This window comes from Pristiophorus japonicus, chromosome 7 (genome assembly GCF_044704955.1).
Source record: "Pristiophorus japonicus isolate sPriJap1 chromosome 7, sPriJap1.hap1, whole genome shotgun sequence".
Lineage (NCBI taxonomy): Eukaryota > Metazoa > Chordata > Chondrichthyes > Pristiophoridae > Pristiophorus > Pristiophorus japonicus.
This window is the reverse complement of record NC_091983.1, coordinates 170151743-170165272: the sequence shown is the minus strand read 5'-3', so window position 1 is coordinate 170165272 and position 13530 is coordinate 170151743. Positions and strand designations below refer to the sequence as shown.

General features: G+C 45.2%; 1 protein-coding gene across 4 annotated transcripts in view; it reads left to right on the top strand.

The window, feature by feature from the left end:
- Positions 1–13530, top strand: part of LOC139267356 (uncharacterized) — a 177815-nt gene that overhangs the window by 81830 nt on the left and 82455 nt on the right. For 3 of the 4 annotated variants that reach the window (XM_070885560.1, XM_070885561.1, XM_070885562.1), the window contains 3 exons: positions 4547–4675; positions 5770–5955; positions 9402–9652. In XM_070885560.1, coding sequence (XP_070741661.1) covers positions 4547–4675; positions 5770–5955; positions 9402–9652 — 566 coding nt within the window. Of the gene's footprint in view, positions 1–4546; positions 4676–5769; positions 5956–9401; positions 9653–13530 lie in introns of those variants that run through there. The other variant, XM_070885563.1, reaches the window with a different exon arrangement.

Sequence of the window (13530 nt, the reverse complement as noted above, 5' to 3'; positions counted from 1 at the left end):
TTTAGATGCCTGGACCATTCAGGAGGCAAGCTCCAATACTGCTTTGAATAGGTAGCTCAATTTGTGGTGGTGTGCTCCATGCTGCACAACTTGGCTATCAGAAGGGAACAAGAATTGCCTGATGAGTCTGACAGTCCACCTCACCAGAGAGAGGAAGAGGAGGACGAGGAGGTGGACGTTGACATCGGGCCAGACAATCAGGATGGAGCTGAAGTCATGCCCCCGCCCCCCTGTAGCCTGCATGAACGGGCCCGTGGTGGCATGATAGCTACAAGAGCTTTACGTCAGGAGCTCATCAATGATCGTTTGGTGTTATTTCCAAGGCTGATACACTGCTGGGTGTGCAGGTCATACATCAATGGTGGGCATCACCTTAGTGACAGTTAAAGTTTAAGTTGATTGAAGTTAAGTGTCATTATACCCTTTGATAAGGAATCACCAGAATATAACGGTGCAACTATCTGAGCCAATGCGCAACAAGGTTTTGTTAAATAAAAAACATTTAAACCAAACAGTTGTCTGAAATCATCAGTATTTCTGTAAAAACCAACCTGCCCCTCCCCTCCCCGCCTCGCTTCTTCTCTCCACCTCTACCCCTTCCCCTTCCCCTCCTGACTCCAAACCGCCTGGCCGAGGAGCTCCTCAGGCGATGCTTCATTGGGGGGGGGGCGGGGGAGGGCGAGAGGGGGATGACGGCCGAACCGCTGCTTGGATGGATACGGGAGAGGACGGTCCCGAGGTGGGAATGTGCTCCGAGCCAGAAGAAAGATGTTGTTTCTGACTCTCGTGTAGTTGGCGATGGGAGCGCGGCACCTTGGGGTGCAGTGCCGCGCTCCGGGACCACTAGGAGCCCTCTGCCACCAGTTTTCCTGGCTACCAGCTCCAGGGCCTCCACCATCCCTTCCATGTTATATATTATTTGTTGGACAAAAACTCGGTGCCAACTATGTTCTTGGTGCTTAGTAGGCTTTTTGCTGCTGGTGAATCTCCCTCGTGCCTCCCACAACAGCCAAACAAGCACACACCACAGCCACACACTTTCAGCCCCTCTCAACTCTCTCTGTCTCCTCTTCTGCGCATACCATGATGACCGTTGACCTCCTGAATCGCGGGAATCGAGTGTTGCCATGCCATAGCTAAGGACGACGACACTTTACGGCAGAAGGTCAGCGATATTTAACGCTACCGCCTATTTCATACCGCTCGCGGTAACTCCCAATTTCAAAAATGGAGACGAGGTGCTTTGAGAATGGGCGAGAAGCCGGCGATCTGAATACCCATTTTTACCGCCCACGCCAGAAATAACACCCATTTTTGGGCGATATGCACAAAAGTGTAAAATCTAGCCACCAGCCTCCACAGTTTCCTGGGGTAGAGAATTCCAAAGATTCATGACCCTCTGAGAGAAGAAATTCCTCTTCATTTCTGTCTTAAATGGGCGGCCCCTTATTCTGAAACTATGCCCCCTAGTTCTAGATTCCCTCATGAGGGGAAACATCCTCTCTGCCTCTACACTGTCAAAACCCCTCAGAATCTTATGTTTTGATAAGATCACCTCTCATTCTTCTAAACTCCAATGTGTATAGACCCAACCTGTTCATATGACAACCCCTTCATCTCAGGAATCAACCTCATGAACCTTGACCAAAACTGTAAGCAGTACTCCAGGTGTGGTCTTACCAATACCCTGTACAGTTGGAGCAGGACTTCCCTGGTTTTATACTCTATCCCCCTTGCAATAAAAGCCAACGTTCCATTTGCCTTCCTGATTACTTGCTGTACCTGCATACTAACTTTTTATGTTTCATATACAAGAATCCCCAGATCCCCCTCTGTACTGCAGCGTTTTGTAATCTCTCCCCATTTAAATAGCAATTTGCTTTTCTAGTTTTCCTACCAAAGTGGATAACCTCACATTTTCCCACATTATACTCCATCTGCCAAATTTTTGCCCACTCACTTAGCCTGTCTATATCCCTTTGCAGATTCTTTGCGTCCTCCTCACAACTTACTTTCCCACCTATCATCAGCAAATTTGGCTACATTCCACTCAGTCCCTTCATCCAAGTCATTAATATAAATTGTAAATAGTTGAAGCCCCAGCACTGATCCCTGTGGCACCCCACTAGTTACTGTTTGCCAACCTGAAAATGACCCATTTATCCCGACTCTCTGTTTTCTGTTAGTTATCCAATCCTCTATCCTTGCTAAAATATTACCCCCAACCCCGTGAGCTTTTATCTTGTGCAATAACCTTTTATGTGGCACCTTCTCGAATGCTTTCTGGAAATCCAAATACACCACATCTACCGGTTCCCCTTTATCCACCCTGCTCGTTACATCCTCAAATAACTCCAGAAAATTTGTCAAACATGATTTCCCTTTCATAAAACTAATGCTGACTCTGCTTGACTGCTTTATGATTTTCTAAATGTCCTGCTACTACTTCCTTAATGATGGACTCCAGCATTTTCCCAATGACCGATGGGTAACTAGTCTATAGTTTCCTACTTTCTGTCTCCCTCCTTTCTTAAATAGGGGCATTACATTTGCGTTTTTCCAGTCTGCTGAGACCTCTCCAGAATCCAGGGAATTTTGGTTTAATACAACCAATGCATCCACTCTCTGCAGCCACTTCTTTTAAGACCCTAGGATGCAGGCCATCAGGTCCAGGGGACTTGTCCACCTTTAGTCTCATTAGTTTGTCTAGTACTTTATCTCTAGTGATAGTCATTGTTTTAACTCCTCCTCCCCCCAATAGCTCCTTGATTATCAATTATTGAGATGTTTTTAGTGTCTTCTACCGTGAAGACCAAAACAATAAGTATGTGTTCAAAGTCTCTGCCATTTCCCTGTTACCCATTATTAATTCCCCAGTCTCATCCTTTAAGGGAACAATGTTTACTTTAGCTACTTGCTTCCTTTTTCTATAACAGAAGCTCTTGCTGTCTGTTTTTATATTTCTTGCTAGTTTACTCTCAAATGCTATCTTCTCTGTCTTTATCATTTTTATAGTCGTCCTTTGCTAATTTCTAAAAATGTCCCAATCCTCTGGCCTTCCACTGTTCTTCGCAACATTGTATGCCTTTTTGATACCATCCTTTACTTCCTTAGTTAACCAGGGATGGTTCATCTTTCTCTTAGAGTCTTTGTTTCTCACTGGAATATATCTTTGTTGAGAGTTATGAAATATCTCCTTAAATGTTTGCCACTGCTTTTCTACAGTCTTACCCTTTAATATATTTTCCCAGTCCACTTTAACCAACTCTGCCTTCATACCTTTGTAATTACCTTTATTTAAGTTCAGGACACTAGTTTGAGACCTAGCTTTCCCATTCTCAAACTGAATTTGAAATTCTACCATGCTATGATCACTCTTCCCAAGAGGTTCCTTCACTACGAGACCATTAATTAATCCAGACTCGTTGCACATTACCAGATCTAAAATAGTCTGCTCCCTGGTTGGTTCCACAATGTATTTTTCCAAGAAACCATCCAGCATTCATTCTATGAACTCTTCCTGAAGGCTAACTGATAATGCTACAGTGCTGTCACTGAGTATGGTGCAAGACAGTGTGATTATCCTCAGAATATCTCCAGGTTTTTTTAAAGTTACAGGTGTTGAATTTCCACCTCTGTAACATTACCTGTCTTCCCACCCATCCCCTGGATGTTGCTTAAACCTTCATCCATGCTTTTGTCACCTCCACACTCGACTATTCAAATGCTCTCCTGGCCAGCCTCCATCCTCCATAGATGCCAGCTCACCCAAAACTCTGCTGCCGGCCGGTATTCCATCTTGTGGCAAGCCTTGCTTGCCTACCACACCTGTCATCATTTGCCTACCACACCTGTCATCATTTACCTACATTGGTTCCCGGTTTTCCAACGCCTCAAATTTAAAGTTCTCATCCTTGTATTTGACTCTCTCCATGACCTCGCCATTCCCTAATCTCTGTGACCGTTTCCAGGGCCACAGCTTCCCTCCCACTAAGCCCTCCTTGGCTCTATTCAGTTGTGGGAGGGGTCACAATGGAGCCTGCTGATCCTGTCGTCACTCAATATAATGCACTCTGCAGCAGGGTCCATTGGATAGGTTTGAGATGCTCGGCTGATTGTTTTCAAGGACACTAACGTCAGTTATACTAGTCTATTGCCATCCCAGCTGAGATCAGCTTACTTATAAACAGACCAAGATTGAATCATGAATGTTCCTGGCCTCTGTGACTCATCTCTACCCTGAGCAGAGTACTTGTCAGCTAAGGAGTCAGAGAAATTCTCATTTCTGTTTTATACAAAATGTAGACTTCTGGAACTTGACATAATTCAGATTTGTCTGTTTTATATAGTGTTTTCGCTTGAATAAAAAGTGACTTACTTTAGGAATGTTCATCACAAAAGTTACCATAGGCCTCTCTGGAGAGAGGACAATATGACGTTGTCTAACTCCTTGACACAACAGTATGGCACACTGCAAAGTATGCTTGCATTGCAGCAGTGTTTTTTGAAAGTTACTAGCAGTCATTTTTTCTTCTTTTGCCTTCAGATTACTGATTTGATCACTACTGAAGGAATGGGGAAGATTGATTCATACAGATTAGAAATTGCAAATAATTTAAGTCAAGCAGAGATTCTAAAACTGGATTATGATGTTGCTGTTTATAAACCTGCAATGGTGAGTTTCTCTTTTTTTTTGTTATTTGCACTTTGTAACATGAAATGTGCAGTATTTTAGGACCAAATCATTTTTAATATACTGCTGCCTTGCAATTATAAAAATTAATGGAGGAGAAATTCGGTCGGCCTCATTTGGGGCGGTAGCCCAGGCGGAGTGGTAATTTTAGCATCTTGAATAAGTTTGCACCCTCCGGCCAGAAATTCATCCAAATTGGTCGAAGCGCTGACAGGGGCGCTAACTCAGCCGCTGCACACCAGAGCTGCGGGGCACTAAAGAAAATGCCGGCACTAAATTTAACCGAGTCATTGCGCATGCGCCAAACTCTGATTTAGATCCCAGGAAAAGCCGAGTCTTAAAGGCGCGGCATTATAATGCACCCATCAAAGTTTTCAAAATCACGTTTCCTTAAGCTGAACTCTTTATTTTTGTCTGCCGCTACAAGCTTGTCGGCTCATCACCGTGCTGTGTGTAAACATTGCACTGACTGACCTCTGATGGAAGCGCTTCCTCATCCCTTTAAGTAGCCACCAGTTAACGACTCTGCAAGCCTGTACCCACTGCTTTTCCAGACGTTCTTGGCGGCCGCTAAATGAGGCGGCTGCACCTAATTTTCCGACCGGAGCGTGAGCGTGGGCGTTGCACCAGGAATACGTCATGATCGGAGTGATCATCAGCAGCCAGGCGCTACTGGTTTGCGCCCCTGGTGAGCCTCTAATACATTTTCGGTCAGGTCGCTAAACCCTGCGCTCCCGGTCCGTAACCTCTTACGCTCCCAATAACGCCCCCGCTAGCCGCTAACTGAGGCAGGCGTTGGACAACTGAAAATCTAGCCCAATTTTTAAATGTAATGTAAACTATTGTAATGTTCTATCTCACCTGACAACCATTTTATTTCTGTTCTAAGCCTCTGTTTCGCAGAGCACTCAAACTTTGGCCGTACTGCTATAATGTGTGGAAGATGCAAATGACTTGTCCAGTGATGATTATCCCACATTTATCTTAAATGTTTCTTATTCGCTATGGATTTGGTGCTTTGAATATATTTGAATATTTTTATAGAATTGTTTGTATTTGTCCGTTCTATTTTATAGAAGTTGATTGCTGAATCTGAGAAAGTGTTACAGGATCTGAATGAAATAACTGAAGAGGAACCTGGCAGAAAAGACGACAATTGTAGGGAGAAACTGAGCAGATTAAAAGATATGTTCCACATAGCTGCTGAACTGCCCCGCCAAACTTTAAAAGCAGTTTATAATTTCTACTATATTTTTGAAAAAGTAGGTACCGTATATAACCAACCAGACTGGTTTTGGTGTGGGAGGGTGTAATGCTGGAAACAGAGATATTTACGTGCTGTAAGCTATCTCTTTTGCAATGGTGAATCTTTTTTGTAATTTATTAAGGAATTGGTTCAACTCTGAAGATTCTACCTTGAGCGTTAAACCTGCCATTCTTTTTCAGATGCTGACCAACTTGCCGTGCACTTCTAACATTTTCAGTTTTTGCTTCTCTATCATTTATGTTTATATTTCATATTTCCAGTATTCAGGCTATTACAACTTTTAAGCATTAGCTATTTGGTGTAATTTCATTCAGCAATACCAAAGTATTTGTACCAGTTCACCACCGGTGGCTCTTCCATTTTTACTGGATAATGGAAAGTTTTATCAGTTCTTGACGAGTTGGTTGAGAACCAATTCATCTTTATGCCTAAGACCAGTTGCAATATGGGTTTTACTTAGTAATTAAGGCGAACTAATTCTGGCTTCACCACAGGGACCTTGAAAGAAAATTGCTACGGTCCCACTACATAGGACATAGAAAGGCTAAGTGAGTGGGAAATAATTTGGCAGATGGAGTATAGTGTCAGAAAGTCTGAGGTCATGCACTTTGGCAGAAAAAAATCAAAGAGCAAGTTATTATTTAAATGGAGAAAGATTGCAAAGTGCTGCAATACAGCGGGATCTGGGGGTACTTGTGCATGAAAAAGGATAGTATGCAGGTACAGCACGTGATCAGGAAGGACAATGATATCTTGGCCTTTATTGCAAAGGGGATGGAGTATAAACAGGGAAGTCTTGCTACAGATGTATAAGGTATTGGTGAGGCCACACCTGGAATACTGCGTGCAGTTTTGGTTTCCATATTTACGAAAGGATTATACTTGCTTTGGAGGCAGTTCAGAGAAGGTTCACTAGGTTGATTCTGGGGATGAGGGGTTTGACTTATGAGGAAAGGTTGAGTAGGTTGGGCCTCTACTCATTGGAATTCAGAAGAATGAGAGGTGATCTTATCGAAATGTATAAGATTATGAGGGGGCTTGACAGGGTGGATGCAGAGAGGATGTTTCCACTGATGGGGGAGACTAGAACTAGAGGGCATGATCTTAGAATAAGTGGCTGCCCATTTAAAACAGAGATGAGGAGAAATTTCTTCTCTCAGGGTTGTAAATCTGTGGAATTCACTGCCTCAGAGAGCTGTGGAAGCTGGGACATTGAATAAATTTAAGACAGAAATAGACAGTTTCTTAAACAATAAGGGGTTATGGGGAGCAGGGGGGGAAGTGGAGCTGAGTCCATGATCAGATCAGCCATGATCTTATTGAATGGCGGAGCAGGCTCGAGTGACCATGTGGTCTACTCCTGTTCCTATTTCTTATGTTCTTATGTTCTCATACATACCCATGTCCAAAGCCTATCCATGCCACAAGTGCACCTCTGATCCCTAATTCCAACAATTTTATTTTATTTGCATTGCAAAAACGTGGTCCACATTAGCATATCTCAAAACTGCCACCAAGCTCATGGTCTACAGGGCTGTAGTAATACCTGCCCTCCTATATGGCTCAGAGACATCATCATCATCATAGGCAGTCCCTCGAAATGAGAATGACTTGCTTCCATGCCAAAAGGATGAGTTCACAAGTGTTTCAGTGAAGGACCTAATATTCCAGGTCCTGAACTACATCCTGAAGGGTGGAAGACGCCTGTGCGTGGATTTATTTAACGTGTGGTGGCCGTTGCACACCAGCCACCACACGGGCTTGATAGAGCTAGATCTTGGTCCAGTGGCAAGGAATAACCAAGACCACTGGAGGACCTGCTCTGCTGCACGGACTGAGCGCGCACACATATCGCAGTGCATATGGCCCGTGCTGCCCCGGGTCCTCGGCTCTTCTGGCCCCGAACTCGTGTCTCTCCTGGGCTCCGGTCACATCCCTCTGCAATCTCGCGCCGTTCCTTTGCCCCGACATCACAGCTCCTGCTGTACCTGCCCACGCTCCAATAACCGACCTGGACCTTGATGGCATCCCTCTTCGCTGATGTCGCCCTTCTGCACCAGCTTGTGCTGTACCTTTGCCATGGACAGCGTGGCAGCCCCGACCTGCGAGAGACCATCAGCGGCAGGTCAGGGCCATGAAAGGAGTGGCGAGCGGTGGCCATGGGCAGCATGGCGGCGTACCACTGTAAGGTCAGAGACATGGACCATGTACAGCAGACACCTCACCTTGCTGGAGAAATATCACCAACAATGTCTCCGCAAGATTCTACAAATCCCCTGGGAGGACAGGCGCACCAACATCAGTGTCCTCGACCAGGCCAACATCCCCAGCATTGAAGCACTGACCACACTTGATCAGCTCCACTGGGCAGGCCACATTGTTCGCATGCCAGACACAAGACTCCCAAAGCAAGTGCTCTACTCTGAGCTCCTTCATGGCAAATGAGCCAAAGGTGGGCAGCGGAAACGCTACAAGGACACCCTCAAAGCCTCCCTGATAAAGTGCGACATCCCCACTGACACCTGGGAGTCCCTGGCCCAAGACTGCCCTAAGTGGAGGAAGTGCATCTGAGAAGGTGCTGAGCACCTCGAGTCTCAATACCGAGCGCATGCAGAAATCAAGTGCAGGCAGCGGAAAGAGCATGTGGCAAACCAGTCCCACCCACCCCTTCCCTCAACGACTATCTGTCCCACCTGTGACAGAGTCCGTGGCTCTCGTATTGGACTGATCAGCCACCAAAGAACTCACTTTAGGAGTGGCAGCAAGTCTTCCTCAATTTCGAGGAACTGCCGATGATGATGATCATCATCACTGCCAAAAAAAGGATTTTTTTTTTAAATGCATGTATTTCACAGTAGTCTGAAAAAAAACTCCACAACTTGGGGTGAATTGTAACATTTCACCTGACAGTAACAGGACAATCAGAGCCTCAAAATGGACTGGTCGCCTTACCGCCCCGTTAACTGATGATGCGGCCAGTGGCATTTTGAAAGGGGCTTACCACTGGGCGTCCAAAGTGCCCGCCTGTTTCAGATAGTAGGCCCCTTATAATACGCAGAGGGGGGGCGGGGGGGGGCTCTAATGATCCTAATTCCGATTTAAGTTTGGAAATGGTCAGAATGTGTGTTGTGCCTGAGCCTCCTCTGCCCATTTCACTTCATGATTGCAACTCCCCACTCCACACTTACCTGGTTAGTGACAGTCCGATATTGGTCTTGGTCCAGCAAGCTGAACCTGGACACCTGTTTTGCATCGTGTAACTTGCCAACCAGGGAAATCATTGCGGCTACCTCCCTCTTCGTCATGATTACTGGTGACTGGCCGGGACGCTCTGCTGGTTGGTCATCCAGAAGTCAAAGTTGACCCCCTTGTATTCAAGATTGATGCACATGTCTTTTATTTAATATTTTATTTTTGTTTTCGCCCAATGATTCCTTATAGGTTGCTGACTGGTATCACTTACTGCTGCAGGAAGTATTTTTGAAAGAGGCGGCATGTGATCGTGGTGTACACATGTTGGGGTTTCCTCACCAGGCAGCTATGAGCCTTAAACCAAGCTGGCAGTACCAGGTTAATCACTTCCTGAAGAAAGCTCCTCTTCCAGCTTTTGAAGAATTGATTCAGCTCAGGCATTTAGCTGATTGTATTCCAGATTCACTTCAGAGGAGGAGGGGGAAACTGCTATCCCACCAGTAAGTATTGGCATTGTGCTATATTTTCAAATATAATCCGGGGAAGTTTTAACCTAACTCACCCGGCAGGAAACTTGACGAGATCAGATCGGCCATTCATTTTACACTCCACCAAATCAGAGTAAAATTGGGCGGACTGATCTGACCCCTTAAGTCTGCCTAAACTTGAGATTTTTTGCTGGTAAAAGCTCAACTCTGTTGGGAGAGACATTGAGTGGTCAAGGTAAGTCACTCATTACCGTGTACTCAGCCTCTGCACTGCTCTTTTACCCAGAGTGTTGATATGGCTGGTTCAGTTAAGCTTCTGGTCAATGGTGACACAGCAATGGAAGCAGGTCTTAAAATGCATGGACTTAGTGATAATCTAATTTTTGAATTAATAGTTTAAGTCGGCAAAATGTAATTTTCTCACTTTTTCCCAATCCATTTTTAAAGTAATTGAATCTCAGTGTTCCTATTTCCTGATGCTAATATGTGACTTGACCGCTTTATAAACTAGCTTTTAGTCTTCAGGAATCACAATCAGCTGTGTGCCTCTGAAAGTAACAGCAGCTTACATTTATATAGTCATTTAAAAAAAAAAGAACTTGGAACAAATAACAACTCTTGACCCCTCCATCCTTGCAATTACAGCCCCATCGCCAACCTCCGTTTCCTCTCCAAAGTCCTTGAACGTGTTGTCGCTTCCCAAATCCGTGCCCATCTTTCCCGGAACACCATATTTGAATCCCTTCAATATGGTCCCCGCCCCTGCCACAGTACCTAAACGGCTCTCATCAAAGTCACAAATGACATCCTTTGTGACTGTGACAAAGGTATCCCTCCTCGTCCTTCTCGACCTGTCTGTAGCCTTTGACACAGTTGACCACTCCATTCTCCTCCAACACCTCTCCACCACCGTCCAGCTGGGTGGGACTGCACTCGCCTGGTTCCATTCTTATCTATCTAATCGTAGCCAGAAAATCATCTGCAATGGCTTCCCTTCCCATTCCTGCATCGTTACCTCTGGTGTTCCCCAAGGACTATCCTTGGCCCCTTCCTATTTCTCATCTATATGCTGCCCCTTGGCGACATCATCCAAAAACACAGCATCAGTTTCCACATGTACACTGACGACACAGCGCTCTGTACCTCCACCACCACTTCTCTTGACCCCTTCATGGTCTCTAAATTGTCAGACTGCTTGTCCAACATCCAGTACTGGATGAGCAGAAATGTTCTCCAATTAAATATTGGGAAGACTAAAGCCATTGTCTTTCATCCCTGCCACAAACTGCGTTCTCTAGCCACCGACTCCATCCCTCTCCCTAACATCTGCCTGAGGCTGAACCAGACTGTTTGCAACCTAGGTGTCATATTTGACCCTGAAATGAGCTTCCGGCCACATATCTGCAGCATAACTAAAACCACCTATTTCCACCTCCATCACATCGCCCGTCTCAGCTCGTCTGCTGCTGAAGCCCTCATCTATGCCTTTGTTACCTCTATACATGACTACTCCAATGCACTCCTGGCTGGCCTCCCACATTTTACTCTATGTAAACTTGAGGTCATCCAAAACTCGACAGCCCATGTCCTACCTCTCACCAAGTCCCGCTCACCCATCACCCCTGTGCTCGCTGACCTACATTGGCTCCCGGTTAAGCAATGTCTCGATTTCAAAATTCTCATCTTTGTTTACAAATCCCTCCATGGCCTCGCCCTCCCTATCTCTGTAATCTCCTCCAGCCTCACAAACCCCCGAGATGTCTGCGCTCCTTAAATTCTGCCCTCTTGAGCATCTCTGATTATAACTGCTCAACCATTGGTGGCCATGCCTTCAGCTGCCTGGGCCTCAAGTTCTGGAACTGCCTCCCTTAACCTCTCCACCTCTCTACTTCTCTTTCCTCCTTTAAGACACTTCTTAAAATCTACTTCTTTGACCAAGCTTTTGGTCATCTGCCTTAATTTCTTATAATGTGGCTCGGTATCAAAGTTATTTGTTTTGTCTTATAACATTGATGTGAAACGCCTTGGGATGTTTTACTACATCAAAGGCTCTATATAAATACAAGCTGTTGTTGTTGTAGGAAACTATCTAAAGGCACTTCACAGAGGAGTAAAGGAGCAGATGCCCCACCTTTGGGAGAGGGTTAGACGAGGTCACCAAAAAGTTCAGTTGGAGAGACATTGGTCCGGATTTTGCTGTTCTAATAATGATGAGGCTGTCAGCGCTCGCCTTTACTGCCAGCACCTTCTGTCCTGCTTCTCCACAGACTGCATTATTGCAGTCTTTGCTGATGAAATCTGTACAGAGATCACTGATGGCATGAGCTTAGGCTAACTATCCACTATTATCGCAATAAAGACGGATGAAACAGTTAGGCCTTGTACGATCAGGAGTAACTGAGTTTGTAACGGCTTAGTAAGTGATAATTACTGCTGAACAACCTCTCTGGCCCTGAAAAAATAATTTTACAAGTGTTGAGTCTCATTCCTTCAGAAGAAAATTAATGTTGCAGTTTTTTAAAAAAATTAAATTTTTCAAGAAAATTACTCCCTTATGTCTTTCCCTTGATCCCATGTGTATGTCTCTCCTCAGTATGAACTCGCTGGTGTATCAGCAGGTTGGATGACTAAGTGAATCTCTTCTCACACTTAGAATGGCCTCTCCCTGTGTTCCGTGTGTGGGAAGGTGATTCAGTACCTCATCCAACCTGCTGGTACACCAGCGAGTCCACACTGGGGAGAGGCCGTTCACCTGCTCAAAGTGTGAGGAGGGATTCACTTGTTCATCCAACCTGCTGAAATACCAGTGAGTTCACACCAGCGAGAGGCCATTCACCTGCTCAAAGTGTGGGGAGGGATTCACTCACTCTTCCAGCCTGCTGAGACACCAGTGAGTTCACAAGTGACTGCAGGGTTTGGATTCTGCTGTTACTGCTGCTGTTATTCACATCCTACTGAATCGTGTTCAGTCTGTTAGTTGGCGTTTGTTTCTGCTGATGTTAAACTCCAGCCTAGTTGAAGGGTTATTAATATTTTGATATTTCAAATAACAATGTTGATATTTGATATCTCCAAAATAAGAGGGGACTAATTGATGTCCTGTTTCTGACTGCTCCATTTTTGTTTGGGGCGGAGGAGCAGTGAGAGATCGGGGCCCAGGAGAGGCGAGGGTTCGGGGCCTAGAAGAGGCGAGGTCCCAGGGCCAGCCCACACTGCGATCTATGGATAGTAGGAGTATGCGTGCGCACTAGGTTCATGCAGCAGAGCTTGGTCTTCATTCATCTTGGTTAACCCTTGCCACTGGATCAAGACCTAGCTCTGTCAAGCCTGTGTGGTGGCTGGTGTGCAACGGCCACCCCATGTTAAAAGAATCCATACACTGGCATCTTCCACCCTTTAGTATGTAGTTCGGGACTTAGATTGTCCGGTCCCTCATTGAAACATCTGTGAACTCATCCCTTTGTGGTGTGGAAGCAAGTCATCCTCAATACGAGGGACTGCCTAATACTACTATGGGTATGTCCAAATTTGCTTCCTGTACAATGATTTAAATGTAATTTATATTTCCTTGTTTTTTTTAATTCCTGATTTGCAGTCTATATGTCTCAGTGAAGATTCTTCAATCTAATTGGTTGAAGAGTCTCCCTGGTGCATGATCTGCTCAGATGTCACAAATCCCCTGTAGAGGGTGCTGAATTCAAATGGATCACTGGAAGTTTCCACTGACAAATCCTCAAAGTCTCTGGGCAACTATGCGCGGGGTGAAAGGGGAAAGCCATTCCTTCGCTGCTCAGCAAAATCCGGGCTATTGTTTATCTGGAAATATAATATTGACGAAGAGTAAAACATTTAATCGAATGAGTCGTGTCTTTTTATCTATTTGCCATGAT